This window comes from Cynocephalus volans, chromosome 9 (assembly GCF_027409185.1).
Source record: "Cynocephalus volans isolate mCynVol1 chromosome 9, mCynVol1.pri, whole genome shotgun sequence".
NCBI classification, from domain to species: Eukaryota; Metazoa; Chordata; class Mammalia; order Dermoptera; family Cynocephalidae; genus Cynocephalus; species Cynocephalus volans.
The window spans coordinates 88,795,929-88,818,902 of record NC_084468.1 but is presented as its reverse complement, the minus strand read 5'-3'; the positions used below and the strand labels follow the sequence as shown (position 1 = coordinate 88,818,902).

The 22,974-nt window shown below is 34.8% G+C and overlaps 1 protein-coding gene across 1 annotated transcript in view; it reads right to left on the bottom strand.

Annotated features, from left to right (window-relative positions):
- Positions 1-22,974, bottom strand: part of BANK1 (B cell scaffold protein with ankyrin repeats 1) — a 271,822-nt gene that overhangs the window by 20,138 nt on the left and 228,710 nt on the right. The window contains exons 7-10 of the mRNA XM_063108726.1: positions 21,466-21,544; positions 17,434-17,742; positions 13,286-13,588; positions 1,299-1,367 (exon numbers count right to left, since the gene is read on the bottom strand). Of these exons, the coding sequence (XP_062964796.1) occupies positions 1,299-1,367; positions 13,286-13,588; positions 17,434-17,742; positions 21,466-21,544 (760 nt within the window). The remainder of the gene's footprint in view (positions 1-1,298; positions 1,368-13,285; positions 13,589-17,433; positions 17,743-21,465; positions 21,545-22,974) is intronic.

The following is a 22,974-nucleotide window of genomic DNA, read 5'->3' as shown; positions in this document are numbered from 1 at the left end:
ACTGTACAATGATATTACAAAGAACTTTGCATTTATTTCTCAAGAGTGCTAAAGATACAATGGGAGCATAACAGTAGACTTAAAAAAGATATACATGTTTCTTAAAAATATGAAATCACTAAAAATGGAAAATTATCAAATAGAGTTATTGCATGTAAATTTACAAGCAGTGAATCCAAGTGATTCATGGGAGAATAGAAGTTCAGCATCATCATGTGTTGTATTCAAACAACATGTACTTGACTGGAAAAATGATCTAAGTATAGCCTTGCTGCTGTGGGCAATGCTACTTGAAGTGATAGGTGAAGATCACTCATTTAAGGGCACATCTTTGTTTTGAGGACAATTCATAGCATCCTAGGAGCAGGTCCATTGAGATTCTATGTTTAGTAGATCAGTGGGAGTTAGAAGTTGGCACAATCATTACCTATTGATCTCCACAATGGCACAAAAGGAGACTGACTATGGGAGTCATTATGGGCTGCCATGAAATAATTTCCCGGTTTTATTTTAAAGTCTCTCTTAACTATTTATTGGTACCAATTTCAAGATAATATTATTCTGGACCGAGGTTATTACAGAGGTGGGTCTCTATCTGCTCACTGATTATCATAGTCAGCTAATGGTATCTGTATCTCTGCTACCTTTCGCAATTTTCATTTTAAACAGTAAGTAAGGCCTTCTTATCAGGAAAAAAAATCATAATAAATAACCTGCTATAGTGTCTGTATTAAATAGGAGACAAGTATTTTAGGGAAAACTGGAGGCAGAAAATATTCCTCCTGTGTAAGATGTTTTTGTGGTTATAGTTTTCAGATCTTTTCTGCATGACAAATAATTGTTCAAAAAATGTGGCGTCAAATACTGAAGGTTAGACAATAGTGGGAAAAGGGTACAATCTTTGATTGGCATTTAGCACAGAGCATAGACAACCTATGCTATTTCCGTCCTTTGGGGAATCAATCACCTGCCCCTCCCACCCAAGTTAAGTTCTACAGACTTCCCTCTACACAGAATTTGTCTTTCTTGACCTTCCTGGAGCCCTCAAAACAACATCAACCACATCATCACAAATATTTTGACGAGGCCATTTCATGTCTTTGTTAATTAAAATAATCTTTTTGCATTGATTTTATTATGGCAAAATTGTATTTGAGTTAGACACTAACTTAAGAGTAAAATTAATAAAGCACCCAATTATTTATTCCTGTCCTAAGAGGCTTTATTCAGTATTCATAAGTTTTCTTTAAGTCTTACAAATTAGAGAGTATTAGGTAGACAGAAGTTAGTGTCAGTACCTTGTTTCTTAGGAGGACCATGGAACTTGTCAATGTCAGATTGCCTTCTGGCTGTCTTTTGTTGGAACACTGTAAATAATATAGAACATATTATTTAGTGAACATAAACATTAAAAATAACAAACTGTAGATGTCTCCAGGAAGTTAGAATGCAATATGTCTTTTTCTTTAGTAACAATTCCTGACTTGTATTATTTGAGTAGAATTATTAAATTTACAATTTTCTCATTTGTACAGCTTATCAGTCATTTCACAAAGCATTTTCTTTGGGCAAAGTAGGATAGTGCTGATGGAATGCCTCATTAAACTCTTTGAATCAAGATATGATTCCATTTTGATACAGGTAGAGATTAAAGCTGCACTTTGTTAAAAGTGATAAATGTTAAAATCACATGAAAAATTCCATTTGCACAGAAATTACTCATGCTGACTTTTTGGTGATAAGCAAGGGTAATGACTGTTTCTTCTTAAACAGATGAAAAGACTGTTGTATTTCACAGATGTGATAATAAAAAAGACACTTTATTCTTGCATCATCTATCTAGACCTCAGACCTATTAAAGTAGCTTATTCAAATTACTTCATTATCTGAAAAGTGCTTTGTTCTCATTTATTATTTCTTACACAAAGTTCTGGGAGACAAGTCAGCATTACTCACCACATTTTGCAGATGAAAGATAAAATTGATTGCTTAGTACTTATATTTATTGAGGACCCACAAAGTTCTGTATAGCTTCTGGCATTTGTTAATGAAAAAGTCCAGACCCGTTAGAACTTTACTTTAGAAAATGAACATCCCAGGGTTACATTTATTTTTATGAGCAGTTTGAATTAAAGGTTTGGGAACTGGAAGAAGCCTTGGAGATTCAGTCCAACCTCATGTGTTTATAGATGAGGGAGGTGGAAGTAACTAGCTTGTAAAAGGGCTAAGTAATTTTGCAAATTTTGATCCCAAAGCTGTTGGCTAGTAGAGATGTGATTTAGAGCCTCAAGCCTAGAACTTCAATCTATTGCTTGGTTCCTTCCAGCACTGCTACCTCTTCCCCTCCATGACTATTTCCTTTTATAGGTAAAGAAGGAAACAGAGGGAGAGGATTAAAAGGAGCCTTAGAGCATTTCCAACATGGTTGTGTCTCTTGTTCATTTTAACAGCTCAACGGGCCTTCCTGGGATAATTGAACTGAGGCACGTAGGAGTAGGGAGTGCTCCCGCTGGATGGTGCTCAGACACTCTGATTGGAGGAAGCATCCCGCAGTTATCTTAGATCACTGTCTTTGGTTATAATATGCTTTAAACCAATCTAATATCAAGATCATACCAGTGTTTAATCCAGAAGACATTTTTTGAGTTTAAAAAAGTGCCCCCAAATATATCAAAGCAACAATTATTTAGTAAGCATATATACTTTGACAGATGCTATCAAGAGAAAGGATACTCCTGTCTATTGCCCTCTTTTGAACAGAAGAGGCAAATACATTTTCAAAGCATAATGTGTTTGAGAAAAATGATACACACAAAATAACATTTCTGGTTGAAAATCAGTTTTCTGCTTCAAGTTAGTATTTGGAAAACATGCTGAATATAACTAACTGGCAAGTTCTGGGTTAGTGGTTTATATTTTTCCTAAAATAAAATATATTGAGGGATACATGGTGTGTGAATATATTTTAGGATACTAGAAGAATTTTTAAAAGTGGTGTTTGGTTTTTATTTTCATTGGCCAGTTCTAAAAGTCTTTAAAAAATGCAATGCTTTCGAAATTTTAATAACATGCAGACTTTTTCTACTTTTTTGCCAATATTAAGATATAAATGAGAATGTATAAGACTGAAAAGCTGTAATATGCTATCATTAATATGAGAAATGACCTGAGTCTAAAGATAAATTCAGACAATAAATTCTTCAAATAAAAATTACATTAATTGATAAGTTTAAAGAATTCTGCTGAGGTTTGAAGCTACAGAGTACTTGGAAATGGAATTATTTTTTCAGCATTTTATTTAGCATTAATTTGTTAAAAACCACGTTAGAACCTATATTTTATTGGAATACTTTCTGTTGACAACAAACGCTCAGGCTATTTGAAATACATTCAGTATCAAATAAATGCTCTTTTTCAGTTACTAGATTAAGAATTTACACGTAGTGTATTTATTTATTATTGAGATTTCACCATGGCTTATACTTGGAGCAGTCCAGGACGAGGGTGGAGGATTGGAACGGGAGAGCAGGGTGCTATTCATGAGGTGATTATGAAAACCCTGATAACAGAACTCTTTAAAAGCAGCATGTGCAGTAGTAGGTCACACCAAACAGGACAAAGGTCCTTTCTACCTGTTTAGTTGCTATGGAATTCCCAGCTAATTCGTCTCCAGTTGCATCCATTCCTCCCTGTTCCCTTTCTCCCACCAAAAGATGAGCCTCACTTTGTTACAAAAGCCTAATTAGCAAGTAGCATATCTCCCAGTCTCCATGCATATCTCCACGTCTTCTCTTCTGTAGGAAAGTTAGGAGGTGTTTTTAAGTTTATAAGGTCACCTTGGGAAAAGACCTATTTTAACTTGTTTCCTGAAGAAGGAGTTAACCCATCACAATTATCACTGAAGCAAACACACATACTTCATCAGCCTTCGAAAAGAATATAAAATTCTATATAAAATAAAAAATTCTAGAATTTGTCAATCTTCCTTTGTTACAGTTAGTATTAAATGAAACATTTTAAATTGCTTCCACCAGTAAAATCTTTGTTCTAAAAAGTCTTATACACTTTATATTTAGCATATTCAATCACTTCACAGAAACTTTACAAGAGGTAAATATAAAATCTATGCTAGAGTGAGAACTGAGAGTTGGGTTATGGGTCACTCAGATTTATATACAAAAGTACATATTTTTGTAAAGCAAGATTTGTGAAGAGTTAGATGAGTCTGTTTTAAACATATTGTAATTGGAAAAAATCTGTATACTAGAATGCTAACCAATTTGGCACAGCAGAAGGAGTATAGTTTTGTCTTTATATTAACAACATGCATTACATGGAAAAGGGCTTTCTCCTCTTCGACCTTTATTTTCTTGTCAATAAAGTTAGGGCTTAGATGCAATGATCTCTAACATCTCACTCAGCTATAACATTCTAAGATGTTACCAATTCTTATTCCCAAGTCCTTCCAGGTCTAATGGTGCCAGAATAAATTTTTAAGTGAGTATGAATTTAAATAGAATGATATTTTCTGAAGAAGAAATTATTTGTAATCTGGGGATTTAGACTAATAGAAAAGCTAGAAGGTTAAATCACAGACTAACGTTAATATTTTAAATAATATACTGAGATGATCCTGTCCCTATGTGTGTAAATTCTTGGAGGATATTATTTTCACCACATTTTACCCCACCAATGTTCAAAGAATGCTATCAAGGCACTTATGACATATGTCAACTTTGATGACTCTGCCCCAGTAAAATCTTATTTTTCTCTTTCTACCCAAAATTAGAATTTGAGAAGAAAGAAACATGAATGCATTATTAGTTGTAGTCAATACCTTTAAACATAAAAAAAAGTCCATAGAGAAAGAAAAATAATTTTTGAGGTATAAAATAACCCCCCAAAGTAGAAATCTCCCAAATAACACCCCTGTTTATTTTAATATTGGTGGAATGACTTCTGCAAAATTTTCTCCAGAATAGGAATGATATTGGATGGAAAAACATTAGCATAGTATTAAATATTCAAAATGTTAAGCAAAGCAGAGCTAGCAGAAGAGCAGAGGAGGAGAAGGTGAAATATAACGATTAACTAGAATGATTTGTCTTACCAGGCTGCTTCTGCAAGAACATTCTTCATGTCAACCTGATTTGTGGCCTATTTCAAGCAAAGGGACTCTTCCAGAGCAGCCTTTCTTAGAAAATCTGATAAAGCTTATTTTGAATTATTTTGTAAGTGGCTAAGGTGATGAAAAGTCTGTGCAATAGCCAATAGCATTCATGAAGATATGAATTACAACCCACAAGTCTCTTGAGGTTTCATGCCCACTAGAATTGAACAATGAAATGTTATTTAGAGATGTACACCTGTCACTGAGATCACTCTTGAAACTAGAGATTTGATATAAAATAAAATACACAGATCTGTATTGTGTTCTGAACTTTCAGAGAATGATACCGTGTAGGATGGAAACAGTATGTTTATTATTCATTCAACAACCTTTCAATAGGTTGCTAACTACATAGTTAAGTGCTGTGCTAGGTTCTGAGGACACAAAGGTAAATAAGGCATAGTCACAGTTGCCATATTATCCTCTATTTTGGTGTATTCACTTAAGTAAAGGTCAAATATGTCATTATACTGCCTACTGATGAAAGAGGACAGAAATGAGAAATAGTCAAGAAGAGCAAGGGTCATAATTCAGTCCTTGTAACTGTATTCTGCCTACCTTGTTCACCCAATTTGCACCATGTAAAAACTAATCACAGAAAGGCAGAATGAAGTAAAAGAAAACAGTGTACACAATCCCTTTGTCTAGCCGGTACATGCAGGGAACAGAATGTTCTAACCCTATAAGTAGTAATGCTGACTATCTGAAGGTCAGATTAAGATGTGGCCTCTTTGCAAATGGACTAAGAAAGACTGAGCTCTCCAGTCACCTTAAAACCACCATTTCATTGTGCTAGCAATAGTTACAGGTTATTAATTTGAACAAATTTATCAAAATCAGGCCACCACAGTTGAACAGATGCATTCAAGGTAGTGCAGACACAAATAAACAGCCACATCAGCCACATAATATGAAAGTCTTTCACCTGAAAGTAGTTTACTGAATGGCAGATACATGTGGCTGGGAGTTGTGGCATTATATTTTTAGGAAGAATCTGTAAATCGTCACCTAGCACACATGAGGTCACTGACGTGGTTACCAAAGCTTACTCTCGAGGTGGCAGAGATGGAAAGTTGGAGAGCACATAGCTGCATAAAAGAAAATGGCACAAAAATTTGAATTCAATGGAGATATCAATGAATGCTTTAGTTTCTTAAGAAGAAAATATTAATTTTCTTTCCAATTTATAGCAGAAACTTTGTCTTATTGAAATGTTCCCATAAAAATCCTCTCCCAAACCAGGAGATCTCACTATAAATTATTTTTTCGACTTATAAGGAACTGAATTTTTACTAAAGTAGAACACAAACTATTTTTATTTGCATATTTATTCTTCCCATTGCAAATAAGAATATTTCTATTTTAGAAATGTCCAGGAAGTTGGGACATTCTGAGAGAGAACAGTTGCTTTGTGGAATTCTCTGTAATTGTAGCTTGAGGCCACTGCAATGAGTTTATTGGCAAAACCTCTACTAACCAGTGGGTAGGCAGGTCTTCCTCCCTCTGGTTACCAGGCAGGCAGCATGTATTGAACATCTATTGCTTGCATAGCACTGGACTGGGGGTTAGTCTCTTCCTATAAGACTTCTTTTGGGTTTATTACTTGACTTCTCTTTTTGCCCATTTGTATTCAGTGAAATGATGTAAGTGTAGATATTCCTCAAGTAGCATCCCAAGTAATCTTCCTTTTGTTTCAAAGAAAAGTAGTTTGGGTAGTAAGGAAGTTACTAGAGAACTGTGGAAATTATGATGAGTTCACCTTTTGGTTCATGCTCAGTGATTACCAAAAGTAAATTCTCTGGCCTTCTCTTTTGCCTTAACCCCCAACCCCCATATCAGGAAATGTTGCTATCCTGAGAAGTAACAGTGGGATCATGATTTGCATTTTGTTATATTTCACAGGGTGATAACACTCGGCACTCTAAACAGTTTTCTCCTCTGAACTTAAGATAAACTATCTGGTTGTGCTCACTTTGAACAAATATTAAATACTAGTTCTGCTAATAAGTCTCAAACTATAGAAATGCAGATTGAAAATTCCAAAAGGACAGGCCTGTGCCCATTTGTTCTAGATAGTGTTCAATATAGGTAGCTAATAAATACTTCGGGAAAGTCATGCAAGATGATGTATTACCATACAAAACCCATGTAAAAGGGAAGAAGCAAAAGGCATACTAAAGAGGAGAGGGCCATGGCAGGTCTTCCCTCCCGTCTGTGTCTACAGAATACCAGTCATCACAGTGACTACCATTTCCTGCATACTACTCTGCACTGGCCACCGTACATATGTAGCTTTAGTTCTCATGTGAAAACCCTGTGAAGCAGTTATTACCATTTCTTTAAAAACAAAAAATAAAAAACAAAAACAAAGACAAATGAAGCAAGGTTATGCAACTTGCACAAACTATAACTGGCAAAGTCATAAGTCAAATTCAGTTGCATCCAGCTTCACAGTCTTCATGAATTTCACTACACCCCGCCGCCAGTCCCTTAGGGGATGCTCCTGTCAGTGTGCCAACACCAGGAAGCACCTTGTTTTTCTCTAACTGCTACTTATTTAGAGTTAAAAAGATGCACACATTAAAAGTCCTCATGGAAAATATTGTGAATTCAGGAAATCTAAAGTGAGAAAAAAGGGTCTGTGGATAGCTGTTCGATAAAACTATGATTTCATTTTTAAATGATTGTTCTCTAAAGTATTCAAATGATTACTCTGACTTGAAAATAATCTAGGTCAGAGTTTCTCAACAGTGGCACCATTGACATCTTAGACTGGATAATTCCTTGTTGTGGGGGCTAGCTTATGCACTGCAGGATGTTTAGCAGCATTCCTGAGTTCTACGTACTAGATGCTACTAGTACTGTCCCTGTTGTGACAATCAAAATGTATTCAGACATTGCCAAATGTCTTCTGGGAGGCAAACCACCACTAGTTAAGAACTACTGCTGTAGGTCAATTAAACTTTTTAGTAAAGATGTATTTAACAGAGAGCTTAGGAGCACTATATTTTAAGGGGAAAAAGACCAGAATTCATACTGCTGTTCAATGAAAGTCTAAGTGCTTAATAACATTCATATTCATTTTCTTGCATAAAACAAACCCTTTACTGTCACTTCACACCACAGTTGATTACTGCCTCCTTCTCACTTCACTCATATAAAGGAATGAATCCTGGAAGATGAGACTGGAAAAGTTCATCATTATTATAATGTTCTGCAACTCCCTTCTCAGGTTTTATTCAGTGTCTCTGTGAAGGAGCCAGGGGATCATGATGTTCTGCTGTGAGAAGGACAGAAAGAGTAAATCAAAACGTTGGTTACACAAGCAGACGTGCTGCCCTTCAATGGACAGCATGAGTGCAAGGCTGAATGATCGCTCCTTTGCAGAGCTGCACCAGCACCCTATCAGAAAAAAGAACGAGGCAGAGAGTCACAGGAGAAAGACAGGAACACTAGGCTTACCGACAGAATGATAAATATGTCACTGTTCTAAGAACATTTATGATATATATCCATGTCCTGAAGCTAAATGGTTTGGACAAGGTCACTAGCCAGAGAGAGGACCCCAGGCACTTGATCTAAGACCTACTTTACCTACTTTAATCCACTTGACCATATTTCTTAATTAATGAGGACAGAAACCATTCTACCTTGTCACATTTGCAGGGATATGGATTAATTTTCCTAAGAGTTTCTACAAGGTCTTTTTTTTCTTGTTTCTTTTTGCATTTCAATTGCATTGTATGTGATCAATTTCAAGTACAAGTGAATTGCAAGTGGAAAATTTCTGACAGCAACTGAGCTGTACTTGACATTTTGGGGTCCCAGTATCTGAGTAGCTCTCAAAAAGGTCATATAAAACTTTGTTGCATTGCAAAATGCCAAGGGCAACTCAGTAGCAATTGAAAATTGAAAGGGAAATCATATTCTATCCCAAATCAGCCATGTAGATTCTGAAGAAGGATCTCTGTTCTATTAATTGTGTGAGGAACAAATGGAAAATTGTCCACTGCTATTGAAAAAAGTTCCCCAATAGGCATTCATCTCCTTGCATGATTTATGGATATAGTTTTACTACCAATCTATCTACACCATGCCAAGTGCTCATTTTCTTTCCTTGATTTGTCCTAAATCAAGAATTCTGTCACTAAAGAAGACTGTAAATCCATGTTAAATTCCTCTGTATTCTTGAAACTTAATGAACCCGATCTTTCTCAATATTACAGGCAGAAAAAAGTAGACAGAATATGATATCTGAAAATAGGCAAACTTCAAAATCTTTTTAAGAAAAGTGAGTTATTCTTGTTGTGGTTGTTAATTTAAGATTAGGTTTAGTACAATAGCAATGGAATAAAAAAATCAGAAATACAAATCATAAAAAAACGAGCCAGCAAGGATTCAGTTCTGCATTTATAAGTAATATTTCTGTGTGTAGAGGATGATGACGATGGTGGAAATAGAGCTTCTTTCTCACATGTTATGTTTTATGAAAGTAGTTAAAATGATGAGCTATGTGTGAATATCTTAGAGCTTTGCCCTATTCTATGTGGGCTCTTCCCTTCAAATTATTAGTGCTTTGAACATAGGGTGGTTTAAAACAGGAAAAGTTTAGGAATTAGTAGATGGACGTATTCTTCTGGTCATCCTCCAGAATGTTACTGAAGTCTTCTACTCTAGACACATTGGAGTGGATCTTGTTATTTCTATCATTCATTTATTTAGTTAATAGTCTTCAAATATTCATTATTTTTTACTATAAATTCAGCACTGAGCTTGGCACCAGAGATAGGATAATGGGCAAAAACAGATGAGGTTGGTCTCTTCCTTCATGGATATTATGTGTTAGAAGGAAAACATAAATATTAATAAATAATTCAGAAATAAATATATTGGTGGAGGACATCTGTGGTGCCATGTGCACAAGCACAAAACCAGATTAATCTGGGTCCAAATCCAACTTCTTCCTCCTCCTAGTTTTATCACCTTGAGCAAGAAACTGAAACTCATTGAACATCAGTTTCTTTTTCTCTAAAATGAGGCTATTACTGCCGACAGGATTATTACATAAATTTGAAATTATCATGTAAGTTACCTAATAATAATGATTACAAGGAGTGGACAAAGCCAACTTATCCCACTAGAGGACAGGGTCTTCCTTCCCCCACCCACTCCAGCTCTATTATCTTCCTTAACTTCTGACTCCTCCAGAATCCAAGAAACACACCAACACTTTTTCTATAATCTAACGTTAGTTTATCAAAGTCATCCTCTGTCCAGAAGTGAACAAAGACAAAGTAGAATTGCTTTTAATTATAATGTATCGAATGTATGCTACACACCAACTATTGGGCAGGTATTTGCTAATTTTATTTCATTTAAGGATTGTAACAACCTTTGAAGTAGATATTATTTTTAACCCTAATTTACAACGAGGAAATTGAATCTCAGATATATAAATTTACTTGTTTTGGTAACACTGGTTGAGTCTGAATACAGATCTTTCTACAAAGCCAGCACGGTTTTCTTGTATCTCCCTGGTTTTCCTTTTCCAAGTCCCTTTGCTAGTACTGTACTTCCTTGAGATTTTAAAATAGTACTTTGAAATTCTGCATCCTGTATTCTTCTTCCATCCCCTATTCCACATCCTTCTCTTTTCGGTGTGTTAACACACCCTGGATGTTTCAACATTCTGCTACCACTTCTGTGTTCTGGCAAGAACTGGGGACAATTAATGTTCTTTTAATTAAATGGATGGCTTTCTGGGAAATGGTGGCAATTGCACTTAACAGATATTCCTGAGCTAAGGAAAAAAAAAGATAAAGAAGAAAGATGTGATGAAAGATTTTTATCCTGTGAAATGCAAATAACATCAAGAAAGAATTAGCTGATGAGGCAATCTCTTCCTAATATGGGAACAGAATGATCTACAATCAATTGCCTAAAGAAAAAGAGGCAGGCAAATATATCCCAGTGAAAGAGAAAAAGAAGAAAAAATGGAAGGGGATTTTACTACCGATTTAGGTTGTGGGGCAAATAACTACACCCGTTTTACTTAACTGCAAAAACAAATAAACATTATAATGCTGGTTCCTGTCTTTATGTAATACAAACATCATGAGAATAAATTAGATTTCATAAGTGAATTAGAAAGATGCCTTATAAATATTGAAGTGGGACTGGCTTGGTAGGTGAGTTAAATAACCTTTACAATTTCTTAGAAACTCAAGATTTCTAAGATTCCTTAAAATCCTATGAGTGCATATATGTATGGGACAAATTACACCATTGCTGTGTACAGAATTTGCAAAATTAATACACAGAAAGACTATCATTGGTACTCATAAATCTTTATGTAATTAATAAATAAATGAACAAGGAGGAAAACCATCCCAATTCACTTATTTAAACATGAGGATTGGTTGAAAGTCTAAAGCAATCATAGCCCTAAATTCCTTCTCCAACACTGTGAAATGGGGAAATCATACATGATGGGAGGTTATTCATTACAGAAATTGAACTGAAGTTGTTCTGAACGTGGGCGATGAGGCACAGTGGGTGGCACTGAACTGAAAACAGGTAGAGCAAGTTAAATTGAACATTCTGAGTGATGAAATGTCACAGTCTTCTCCACACACTGTAATCTCACTGTGCTGGCAACTAGATATACGAGTGTAAGTGCAGATGAAAGTTAGTTAGATTTTATTCTAGAAAAATTGAAAAGCATAGGAGAATAGAGCTACATAAATTACTTTCTGGGGTCATTCCATGAAAAGGATGGCTCCTCTCTATTACGTATAATGCAGTCGACAAGTTAACAAGTAAGAGGTTCTCTTCACATTTTTGGTGCTTCGTTCTTAAACATGAAAGCATAGCTGAGAATAGCCATATTTGATGGAAGTGTCAAGCAATATAGACAGAAGAAACAAACAACAAATACAGAAAGAAGAGACAATGAGAGCAGAAGAAAAATAAAAATCAAAACAAATTAAAAAACTTAAATCAAAACAAAATTAAACAAAAACAAAGTAACAAAGATACTGCATTACACTTCTTCTCCACCCCAAAAGAGAAGAGAATGCTATAAAAAAAACAAAGAACAAAAAAGAAATCTTGGAAAATAAGAATATGACTGACAACAGAAAAATGGCAAGATAAAGCCCCAAAAGTGGAATATAACATGGGAGTCAATATTTGTGGTCCTGAGAATCTCCCTAAGTATTGGAGTTGTTGGGAAAACAGAATAATTTAATCAGGTCCCCTTTGCCTCGGGGCCAGTTGGAGGTGGTTCAGTAAACAAATTGTGTGTGTGGGGGTGGAGTTAGCGTGCATGCGCATCACCGCCACCTTGGCTGGAGTTTACTGCCGTGGTTGGCCGCTGCACCAACCTGCCATGCTTTCCAGCCTGTGGCTTCCAAGGACCTTTTTACTGGTTACCTAGCTCACAGACCTGCGTGTAAGGGGTCTGGTGACTCAGCCTGGCATGTGAAGGGTTTGTCACCTAGTCTGGACAATGGGCTTGAGGGGTCTGTGCGCTCCAGACCCAGCTCTAGTTCTACAGGAGTATAGAAGATAATTTACCTCTTCAAAAATTTCTAGAATGTAACTAAATTCTTGTATCGGGGTGTATCTATTTTCTCCCTTTTAAAAATATTTATTGGGATTTAGCAGCCTTGTCAAAGAGATAGAATATTCTAGAGATCACTGTGATAGAAAATCAGAGAATTTCTAATTAAAGCTTATTCCCTGCCTTCATAATCTTAATTGTTCCAATTCACATTTTATTATTGTAGATTGATGTAGAATTCTTGTAATTATGGAGGAAATATCAAATAGAATTTCTCCCTATATGCTATGATTCCATGTTCCTTGGATGACTTGTCAAAATTATCCTTCTTAATGGAGAATTAGAAACCAGAACCCAAGCCATCATTCCTGTTTTCTTTATTCACTATGTTCCTAAAATTCAAGTCTCAACTGTGACTTGAAAAGATATTTTTAATCTTTGGAGTTTTAGAGCACTAATCATAACACCTTATACCCACTCCCGTCTGATACACAAAAGGACAAAAAAAATCCACAAACAAACAAACAACAACAACAACAACAAAACATTACCTTGAGCTATGTAAGGTGTGGTTTCCTCTTTGGGAGGGATACTTGTGGGTCGGGGTGTCGGGGCAGGAGGTCTGTTTATAATGAAAGACCGACTTCCAGTTTTTTTCTTCATACTCATGTTGGCCAGTATCATGTCATAATCGCTGTCATCAATCTCAGCAAAAGTGTATGGATCTTCCTCTTTCTCCTGCTCCTTTTCTTCTTCTTTCTTCTCTTCTCCTTTGAGTTCATCTCCTGGTTCTTGTCTCACTCCAGGATCACACCAGTTTTTACTTCTTTCCATGTAGCCTTCCGCCCTTTTGCCTGCTTATAAAATATTTAGATTGTATTTACTCTTCTATTAAATGCAATATTATTGCTTAGTCACTTGCTTGAGTTTCCCAAAGTGTCTTAATCAAATGCTATAAGAAATGATATGAGAAAAGCTCCTAATTTCCATAAAAATAATTTATATATTACCCCATAAATTTCCAAGTGAAAGTGAACTATGGAACTTACTAACACTTCCTCCTGTAGTTTATAATTGTTAATTTTGTTAACAAAAACACTTTGTTTGAAATATGAATTTCTTTAGAAACATAAGTATTTCCACATTATTTTGTGAATACATACATATATAGTGAATGACTTAATATCAGGAAATTGAGTTATAAATCTGAGTCTCACACTCCAAATTTTTTGAAAATTTGTGTGTTTCAAGCATAATATCCTTAGATTTTTTTCATGTGAAGTCATTTTACCTTCCATATTGCTTGCACTGGATATTTCACCTAAAATTCAGTTTCTCTGAAAATGATGGTGGAATAGCCAAAGACACTATAACTTGGTTTCCTAGCAGTTTCTGGCTAAGACAAACTGACCTTCAAAAATGTAATTCTTGATTCCCACAAACCAACACGAACCTCATTCATAGATAAAGGACACCAGAAGTAGGGTTTGTGACATAAAAGACAGCGTGGATAATCAATGGCTTAAGGATTAATTCATATGAAAAGAATAAAGCTACAAGTTTCAGTCTTTTATGGTTTTTATATTCAGTAAAATCTTTACATATTTTATATGAATGTGTTAAAATATTTTAGTAGCAGTTATTTAGAAGACAAAAAAAGATATGATATACTTTGCTGAATAAATAAATTGAAAAGAATTTTGATGGCTCTCCCTCAGACCAATTAAGGGTTTTTTGCATTGGTTTTTATTTTTTTTTCCTCTCTCTCTCTCTCTTCTTTTTTTGTTTGTTAAATTTGTCCTTTGTTTGGTAAGAATCTGACTCCCCCCCCCAAATTATTGAGTTTACTTATGAAGATTTTAGTGGAAAATCTTAGAATCTAAGAGAAAAGACAAACAGTAGAGCAGAATAAAAAGTTATTATTATAAAAAGATGCAGCAATGGTTTTGAGTAGGCTTAAGAGGAGAGAACAGGATAATCTCCCAACAGTCTTAAATTTTATTATTTCAGTTAGTTTAACTTAAGAAGCACAGTATTAACTACTTATGTGACTAGCACTAACTTTAAAATCATCAAGAGTTGATGGTTGTGAATAATATGGTTTTGAGAATTTGACTTTGTGACTTCTGTTTCACTGACAGAATCACAGGTGAAACCAGATTAAGTTGTGGGAAGCACTTTTACAGTGTTTCATTTTTAGCGGAATGTGTCACCTATCCTACTTTTATAAACTGATTTCCTGAGCTGTTAACTCTGTTTTCCCACCCACTTCTCTTCCCAACTATTTCTAAAGTTGAGCTTGCACTAGAAATAATACATTTTACTTTTTATTTTCCAAAGTATCTGATTGTACTTTGCATTTAAGAGTGGGACCTGAGCTTTCTCAATTCAGGTTATACATTAATAAGTAAAGATTAAAATAAAACACTCCCATAATTCCAACTTTTGAAATAATTGGGGTAAGAGTGTGTAAAAAAGAGAAGAATGCTACAAGCCCAGGAAATATGTTCACTGAAGTAAGTATCTGACACATTGTAATTACAGGCTCTATGGTCTGGGATCTGAGTCAAAGACGGAACACAGTGGTAGTTACTTTTCAGGATCGTTGTGAAGATAAAAAGAGACAACGTGCCCTTTAGAAATTGAAAAGTGCCCTATTATAGAGTTACATATTATTAGATATTATTAGTTTCTCCAGTGAATATATTCATAAATCCATCGTGAGGAATTTTATGCCTAGGGCATTGATGAGATGTCCTTTTTTATTTTTATTTTTTCCAGTAACTTGAGGGTAGATGGAAGCTACGCTTAAAACACAATCCTGAAGTTATCACTAGGTAAAGTCAAAGAACCCATACAAAGTCTACAGTGAAAAATAAGTGTTAGCTTATAGCCTTGCTTTTAAAGACATTAATAAAAGAATTTTATGAAAAAAATTGGCATTTTATTTTCTACTCATTTCCAATATCAGTCCTATGAAAGGATAAGATGAAATGTAGCACTGATTACAATATATAAAAATAAAGCTTTTAAATAAAAGGACTGGATTTTTGTTTTATTTTGCTTTTTATATTTCAGGAGATATATTAGCCACCATTACATTTCTGGTGAACACTCTGGGTAGAGTAGTTTTAGACCTCCTAACCAAACAATCATATATAAAAATTTACATTAAGAAAAACATAATTTAATATTAGTTCCTTTACAAGACTTAACCTGACATAAGAAAACTTGCCTTTGTAACAATTAAATAATACATGAAATTGTTCAAATCTGAAAAAATGAGAATGATACGCCAGAATTTTGTTATCAGTGTACTACTAACCCATGCCCCCCCAAATATGATTATACCTATTTCATTGGATAGGAGTATCTCAAGGGTCTACAAGAGCTTGACACATAGTAGGTAATCAATAAATATCTGTTGAAAGAGTGAATGAATCAGAAGAGTGTCTAGTAGTTTGCAGTACTTTCCATTAAGCAGTACCTTCCATCTCTGAATATAGTGCATAACCTTAGTAAGGCTTAAGCTGATAAACTTGAGCCTTCATAGATACAGTGCCTTCAAGGAAAAAATATTAAATTTCACTGCTTCAAGATTCACTTTTGAAACAGTGTGTTTATGTACATTATAGCCTTCTAGGACCCGACAGCTAAAGTATAGTGACAAATGGGATTTTGATAATGGGTGTTTTTTTCATCTTTCTTACTAAATTTTCTTCATAAGAACATTTTATTATTTGAAAAGTAAATATTCAATAATGATCAATAAAGTGGGGGATAATTAGCAACTTTAAGAATCAACCTAGAGCTGGAAGTGTTTCAGGCTGTCGAACAGGCTGGGCAGGTGAGCCCAGTGTGGAAGCTCTTCTTCACACCCTGTGCAAGGCTAGAAGAGCATATCCCCACCTTCCACACCCTAATTCCTGCATCTGGGAACAAATGCTAGCCACGGTTACACATTAATGGCTTATGGCTGTGTATAGAGTATTCTTAGACTTTGGTCGCAATGCAGTGTGCGATAAATCCTTCACCACTTAATTCTCCTACAGTTACCAAGTGAGTGAAGTGCCCGAGGCCACTTGCAAATCATCTGTAAAATATTAGCCTGTCCCTCCTGCCAGAAGACTGAGAGTATTTTTTAGAAAGCAATGTTGTTTTCTACAGGATACCTGAGGTTCATTTTATGTGAAGAACTATAGACTCCTTCCAAGTTTTATTTCTTTATTTTCTTAAAGTTTTGTAATGAGACTTTTTTCCAGAAGAAAGACAGAGAGAAAGAGAGAATGAGAGGAGAAGAGAGAAAGAGAGAAAAAAGAGAGAGAAAGAAAGAAAAGAAAAGGGGAGGACAGAGAGAGAGAGAGAGAAGAAAAGAAAGAAAAGGAAGGAAGGAAGGGAGAGAGAGGAGAGAGAGAGAAAGAAAGAAAGAAAGAAAGAAAGAAAGAAAGAAAGAAAGAAAGAAAGAAAGAAAGAAAAAGAAAGAAAGAAAAAGAAAGAAAGAAAGAAAGAAAAAGAAAGATATTGCAGCAGGTATCTCTTGCCTCATTTCTCAGACCTTAGTTGTTAAAGAACAGGAGGAAAGCTGCTCGTGGTTTCAAAAGCTGATCTCTGCGTATTTGCCACTGCACTATACCTGTGTAAGCCTGTCAAAGGTGTTTTTTGTTTGTTTGTTTGTTTTGTTTTTTAACCTTAAACTTACCGTGTAAGGTGAAGTGAGATTTTTCCAGTTGGCAGGCGGCAGCTATAGGTCGCGGTGGGAGGAGGGGGGGTCTGCTGCTCATGAGCGGCTCTGGTGAATCATTTTCTGGATGGGCTTCGGGAATGAACACGTACAAGTCATCGTATGGGTCCTCGGAGCTCCCACTGCTGGCCTCGGGAGGGTCATGCTCGGCCTCCGCGTCTGACTCACGCTCCTCCGCTTCCCCGGGGGCTGCGTTCACCTCAGCCCCAGCCGCACTCTGCCTGAACGACTTTCCGCTTTCTTGATGAAATGCTGGGTTCTGTGCGGCTGTTCATGATGAAGATTGTCTGATTTAGTTTAAACACACCATCTGGAGGCATTTCATATTTTGTAAATTTGTAAGAAGTAGCAGTACTGCTAATAAAACTTTCATGACCTGATATAGTGGAAAGCTGTCAAATGCATAACTTTAGTGAACAGTCATCTCTGGGCTTTTAAAATATTAACGAAATGAACAGTCAAAGTTCTATTATATCTTGCTACCTCAGCACATGACACACTTATGCACAGAATGATATTCTGATTCTCTGCAGTTCTCTGAGCAGATTCATATATTTGATAGCATTATTGCATTTTATTAGAAAACAGTATAAGCGACCTAATTAAATATGTGATGCAAAAGATAAAAGAAAAAAAGAAATAAACCTTGACTTGCTTATAAATAATGAATAGAAATGAATCTCTGACTTATTTAGTTATTATTTCAATATATACTTACTATATATGCTATATTTTTATTATAGATGCCATGATAATTTTTATAATTTATTATATTAATTTTATTATAAATACCATACCAATTTTTTGAAAATATTACTTGGGAAAACATTAATATTTTTTGATGAGGAAGGCATCCAAATCATCAATAGTAGGTAAATTTTTCTGAGGCTCAGTTCTCTCATCTAAAAAATGCATTTTATCCGAAAATTTAACCAAATGATCTGAATTCCCTCCACTCTAACAGCTGTGCCCTCATTTGTTTTTATATTATACACAATATATGCTCTTTAACTACTCTGGAAGAAAATAGAAAAAAATATCATATGATAACTTTAAATCTTGAAAACACTTTTATTAAATTTTCTTTATTAAAAAAATCTCCAAATAAAGGGTTTGTTGTGCAGTATATGCATGTATTGAAACAACACACTGTACCCCGTAAATATGTATAAGTAAATGTTAAAATAAAATTTAAAAAAAGAAAGTGAATACATTAAAAGCATAAAGGATTAAAAAGTTTAAAACAGACTTTGGAACTTCTGAATGGACTTTGGAACCTCTATAGCAGACGTTGGCATATATGAATTGTTACTGTCAGTGCAAACAATTGTTGTATTAAAATATCGCTAAATTAAAATACAGCTTAAAAAGCCAAATAGCAGAGTGCGAAGGAAAAGAACTTTATTTATTTACTTATTTTTATTATTTTTTTAAAATATGAAGACTTGAAACATGGAAATTTTTCTGCAATGGGAGAAAAATTATGTGGAAAAACATAATGCCCCTGATGGTACCCCATATTACTATATGGAATTTTCTTTTTTCTTTTTCTCTTCTCTCATGTGAGAAAGAAGAAAGATACAGCTTCCAGTACTAGAACTGAATCAAGATTCTTTAATTACCAGCCTGGCCAAAGCAGACAGAAGTTCATTTTTGCGTGATATGTCTACACAGATCTCATTCATTTTTCTACCACTAACACCAAACACAGACCCTGAAATAAAGTAGTCTCAAGAAACGCTGATGAAGTAGATGATGGAATGACTGAAAGGAAATCACTGCTTAGGGTAGCAAAAGGACTTCACTATTACTGTCTGGGCCAATCAGTCATCAACTTAAATCACATTTATGCTATAGAAAATTAGTCATGGCCACAGTTCTGTTTATGTATTCAGTGTTTCTTAACACCGAATAAGCAACAGAAGCTCCATGGGTACTTGTTAAATATTCCCAAACCTGGAATCCAGAGCTGGAGAGTCAGATTAATGGGTCAGCGGGTTTTAGTACACTTGATGGTAATGGTGATGCCCATAGAAATCTGCTGACATAGGGTGTTGTATGCTTCACCCCTCTCCCATGAAAGAACCTGACAGTTGAGCCCAATCACATAGAGCTTTGTATATGAGAAAGTTTCTAGTTCCAAACTGTAGAAATGAGGTTTTCCTATGCAAAGAACTGAAATAATGTTTTCTTATTATAGACAGTTCTTCTGAAGATTAAATGTCATGATGAATATATCATCATTATCTATCATGGACGTTATCATCACTTTTATTATTTTTAAAAATGATAAGATATATAACCTTAGGTGCATTAATTCATTAATTTAACATCTGGCATTTTGGGGGGGTTTGAAGGAGTTTACTGATGTTGCCAAAACATTTAATTGCATTTAATTTTATTTGATTTGCTTATCAGCCTGTCACTTGAAAATCTTGTGGTCTGTAATGTTTAATTAAGCATCGACTATTTACTGTTACAGGTGCTGGGGATACAATCAAAGCAGTAAACAAAACAAGTCCTGATCTATTTGAACATGCATTTTAGAAGGAGAGGACAGGTAATAAACAATAACCAGAAAAATAAACTATAGTGTTAAATGTTGATAAATGCAATGAAGAAAAGGATCAGGTAAAGGGAAATTAAAAGCAATGGTATTGTGGAGAGTTATGATAGAAGAAAGCCATGAGGATACAAGGAGGAAAAGTGTGTAGAAGGAGGAGAAAGTGCAAATACCCTGAGGCAGGAGCATGCTTGATGTGTGAGATGTCACTGTATCCTTGAACAAGCAAGAGAGTGGTCAGAGATGGCAACAGAAAGATTATCTAAGGCATTGTAGGTGATGAGAAGGATTTTGAATACGATGGAAAGGTAGAGGAGGATTTGGAGCAGGAAACTGATTAGTTCCTTCATAAAGCATAGCACGTGAGAGGAGGCAAATGCGGAAGTCGCTATCACAGGGTTTCTTAACATGAGTACTAAGGACATTTCGGACTGCATAATCCCTTGTTCTGAGGAGCTCTCCTGTGCATAACAGGACATTTAGCAGCATTCCTGGTGTCTCTACCCACTAAATACCAGCAGCAATCCTTCCTCCTCATGTCTCGACAATAAAAAAAAAACCCTTTGTTCATTGCCAAATTGGTCATGTGAGGGGTGGTAAATAGTTCTCCACTGAGAACCGCTGTGCTATTGACATAATCCAGGGGAGACCTGATGACAGTGTGGACTAGGACAGATAACAATGAAAGAGGTGAGAAATGATTGAATGCTGGCAATATTTTGAATGTAGAGTCAACAGTATTATATGACAAATTGGATATGGGGTAGGAGAGAAAGTAAAAATTATAAGGGTAACTCCAAGGATTTTGGATTGACTTGAACAAAGGAAGGAAGGCATTTACACTGAGATGGAGAAGTCCGCAGGTGGAGAGGTCTGGGAATAACAGGAATTAGGGTTTTCAGAAATATTGAGTGAGATGCCTAGCAGACATGCTGGTGAAAATATTGAGCAAGCCATTGCATACTAATGGAACCTGGCATAATGGGTGGTTTACAAACATGTAGGATCACCAAATTAGTCTTCAGTCACCAGAATATAGAATTACAACTATTAGAGCCAGGGAGGACCTTAGAGAGTATCCTAGTTCAACCTTCTCACTTCATAACTGAGAAAACTAAGGTCCTCAAAGAATGCAATTATGTCTTAAAAAACAAACAAAACTGAAAAAAATATAACTGCCAAATAGAATATATCAGCATGACTTGTATTCTCTCTGAATTGAAAAAACTGGTGTTTGATTATTAAACTTTGAGCTTATTAAATGTATTTAAATTAGTAATATAATGTAGTAGTATCTCTACCATTTTACCAAGAAAAAGCATTTATTTAATTAAATACCATTTCACATTCTCTTCAGTCTTACTTTTCCAGTTACATATACCACAATATAGAAGTCACTTATAGACATGACATACAGGAAAACTTACAGGGAGGACTTGTAGAAAATGAGATAATATGCTCTTCATAGTCATTTTCTTGCTCATTATTTCTGCTAATTTCTTGGATCTAAAAAAAAGAGTAATTTTTAGTCATATTCAGTAATCTTAATAAATCTTCATTTGATACCTGTGGAAATTAAAAATAATTTTTGTTTAAATACTTTAATTCTATTATATTACAGATCTTGGTTATTTTATTTGTGCTATCTATAAGGACATGATAACACAGAGTGTTAAAAATATAACTGGAGGAACAGAACATTTGTAATAAGCAATAATTGCTTTAAAAATGAAGCTTATGGCAACTAGTTTACGATTGAAAGAAAGCAATCATGAAATTTAGGTGCAATAAAGAACTTCTGAATAGAATTTAGCATAACTATTTCTCTTAGAAACTGTGACTTTGCTTCCTTTTAACATTTTTATATCTTTTATCCATTCAAAAGATGTTCTTAATTACATCAAATATTTTAATACAGTGAAAAACAATTATAAAGCAATTTATTCTCCATCTTTAAGAAGAGGGAAGAAACTGAGTAAGGGTATATCTGTTCATTTGTCTTTCTGTTATCAGTTTCACCAAACTTGGAATGCAGAATTACTAAGAAAAGACAGAAACCTGTTATCTCCAGAATTATAATCTCTGAAGGAGACATGGAGTCTACATTGTGGAGCATACTATGCTCACAGAGAAAGCTAAATAATACCAGTGACGTTCTATTTTTGCAAAACCATTTAGGGAAAGGAATAGAGCTTGGCTGATGTTAACATAGGTCACATTTTGTTACCATAAACTCCAAATGATTATTCAAATGGTTTATGACTTTGTTCTTAATAAAATTGACTGAAATGATTAGGCCATTTGCTCTGCATTTAAAATGTCCCTTTAAAAATTAGAAGCATCCATATTAAAACATTTTAAAATTTATAATAGCTTTGATATGCAAAGGTATTTTGACCTGAATACTGACTTCATTAATTTGGTTTATCACCACCTTGGCCAATGGAAGTGTACTGGAATTTATTTATTTATTTATTAAACTAATGCTACCCAGAGAAGCAACACAGTCCCTGATTTCTAGTGGAATCTTGAAAATAAAAACTCTTCAGTATATTTTTAGTAAAACTGATGCAGTAACTCATTTTATACTTCAATCATATTTTCCCCTTAGTGGACTCCACCAAATGCTAATATGAAAAATCACATAGATTTAGTAAGGGGCTTGACATACTGATTTATATTTGTATGCTGTGGTATTAAAATCATTGTTTAATATAGCTATTCGTTGTTTCTAATTAGCCTGACCTATATATTTCATAAGGTAGGTTAACAATATATTAAAAAATCCATATACTCTCAAAACTGTATCAAGGAAGTTTTTGCTAGTTGAATAAAATAAATAGTTTTCAAAGATACCAAGAATTATGCAAAAATTCCTATACATTGTTCACAAGCCTAAGAATTAAGAGCTCAAAATCACTGTGAATTAATAAAGA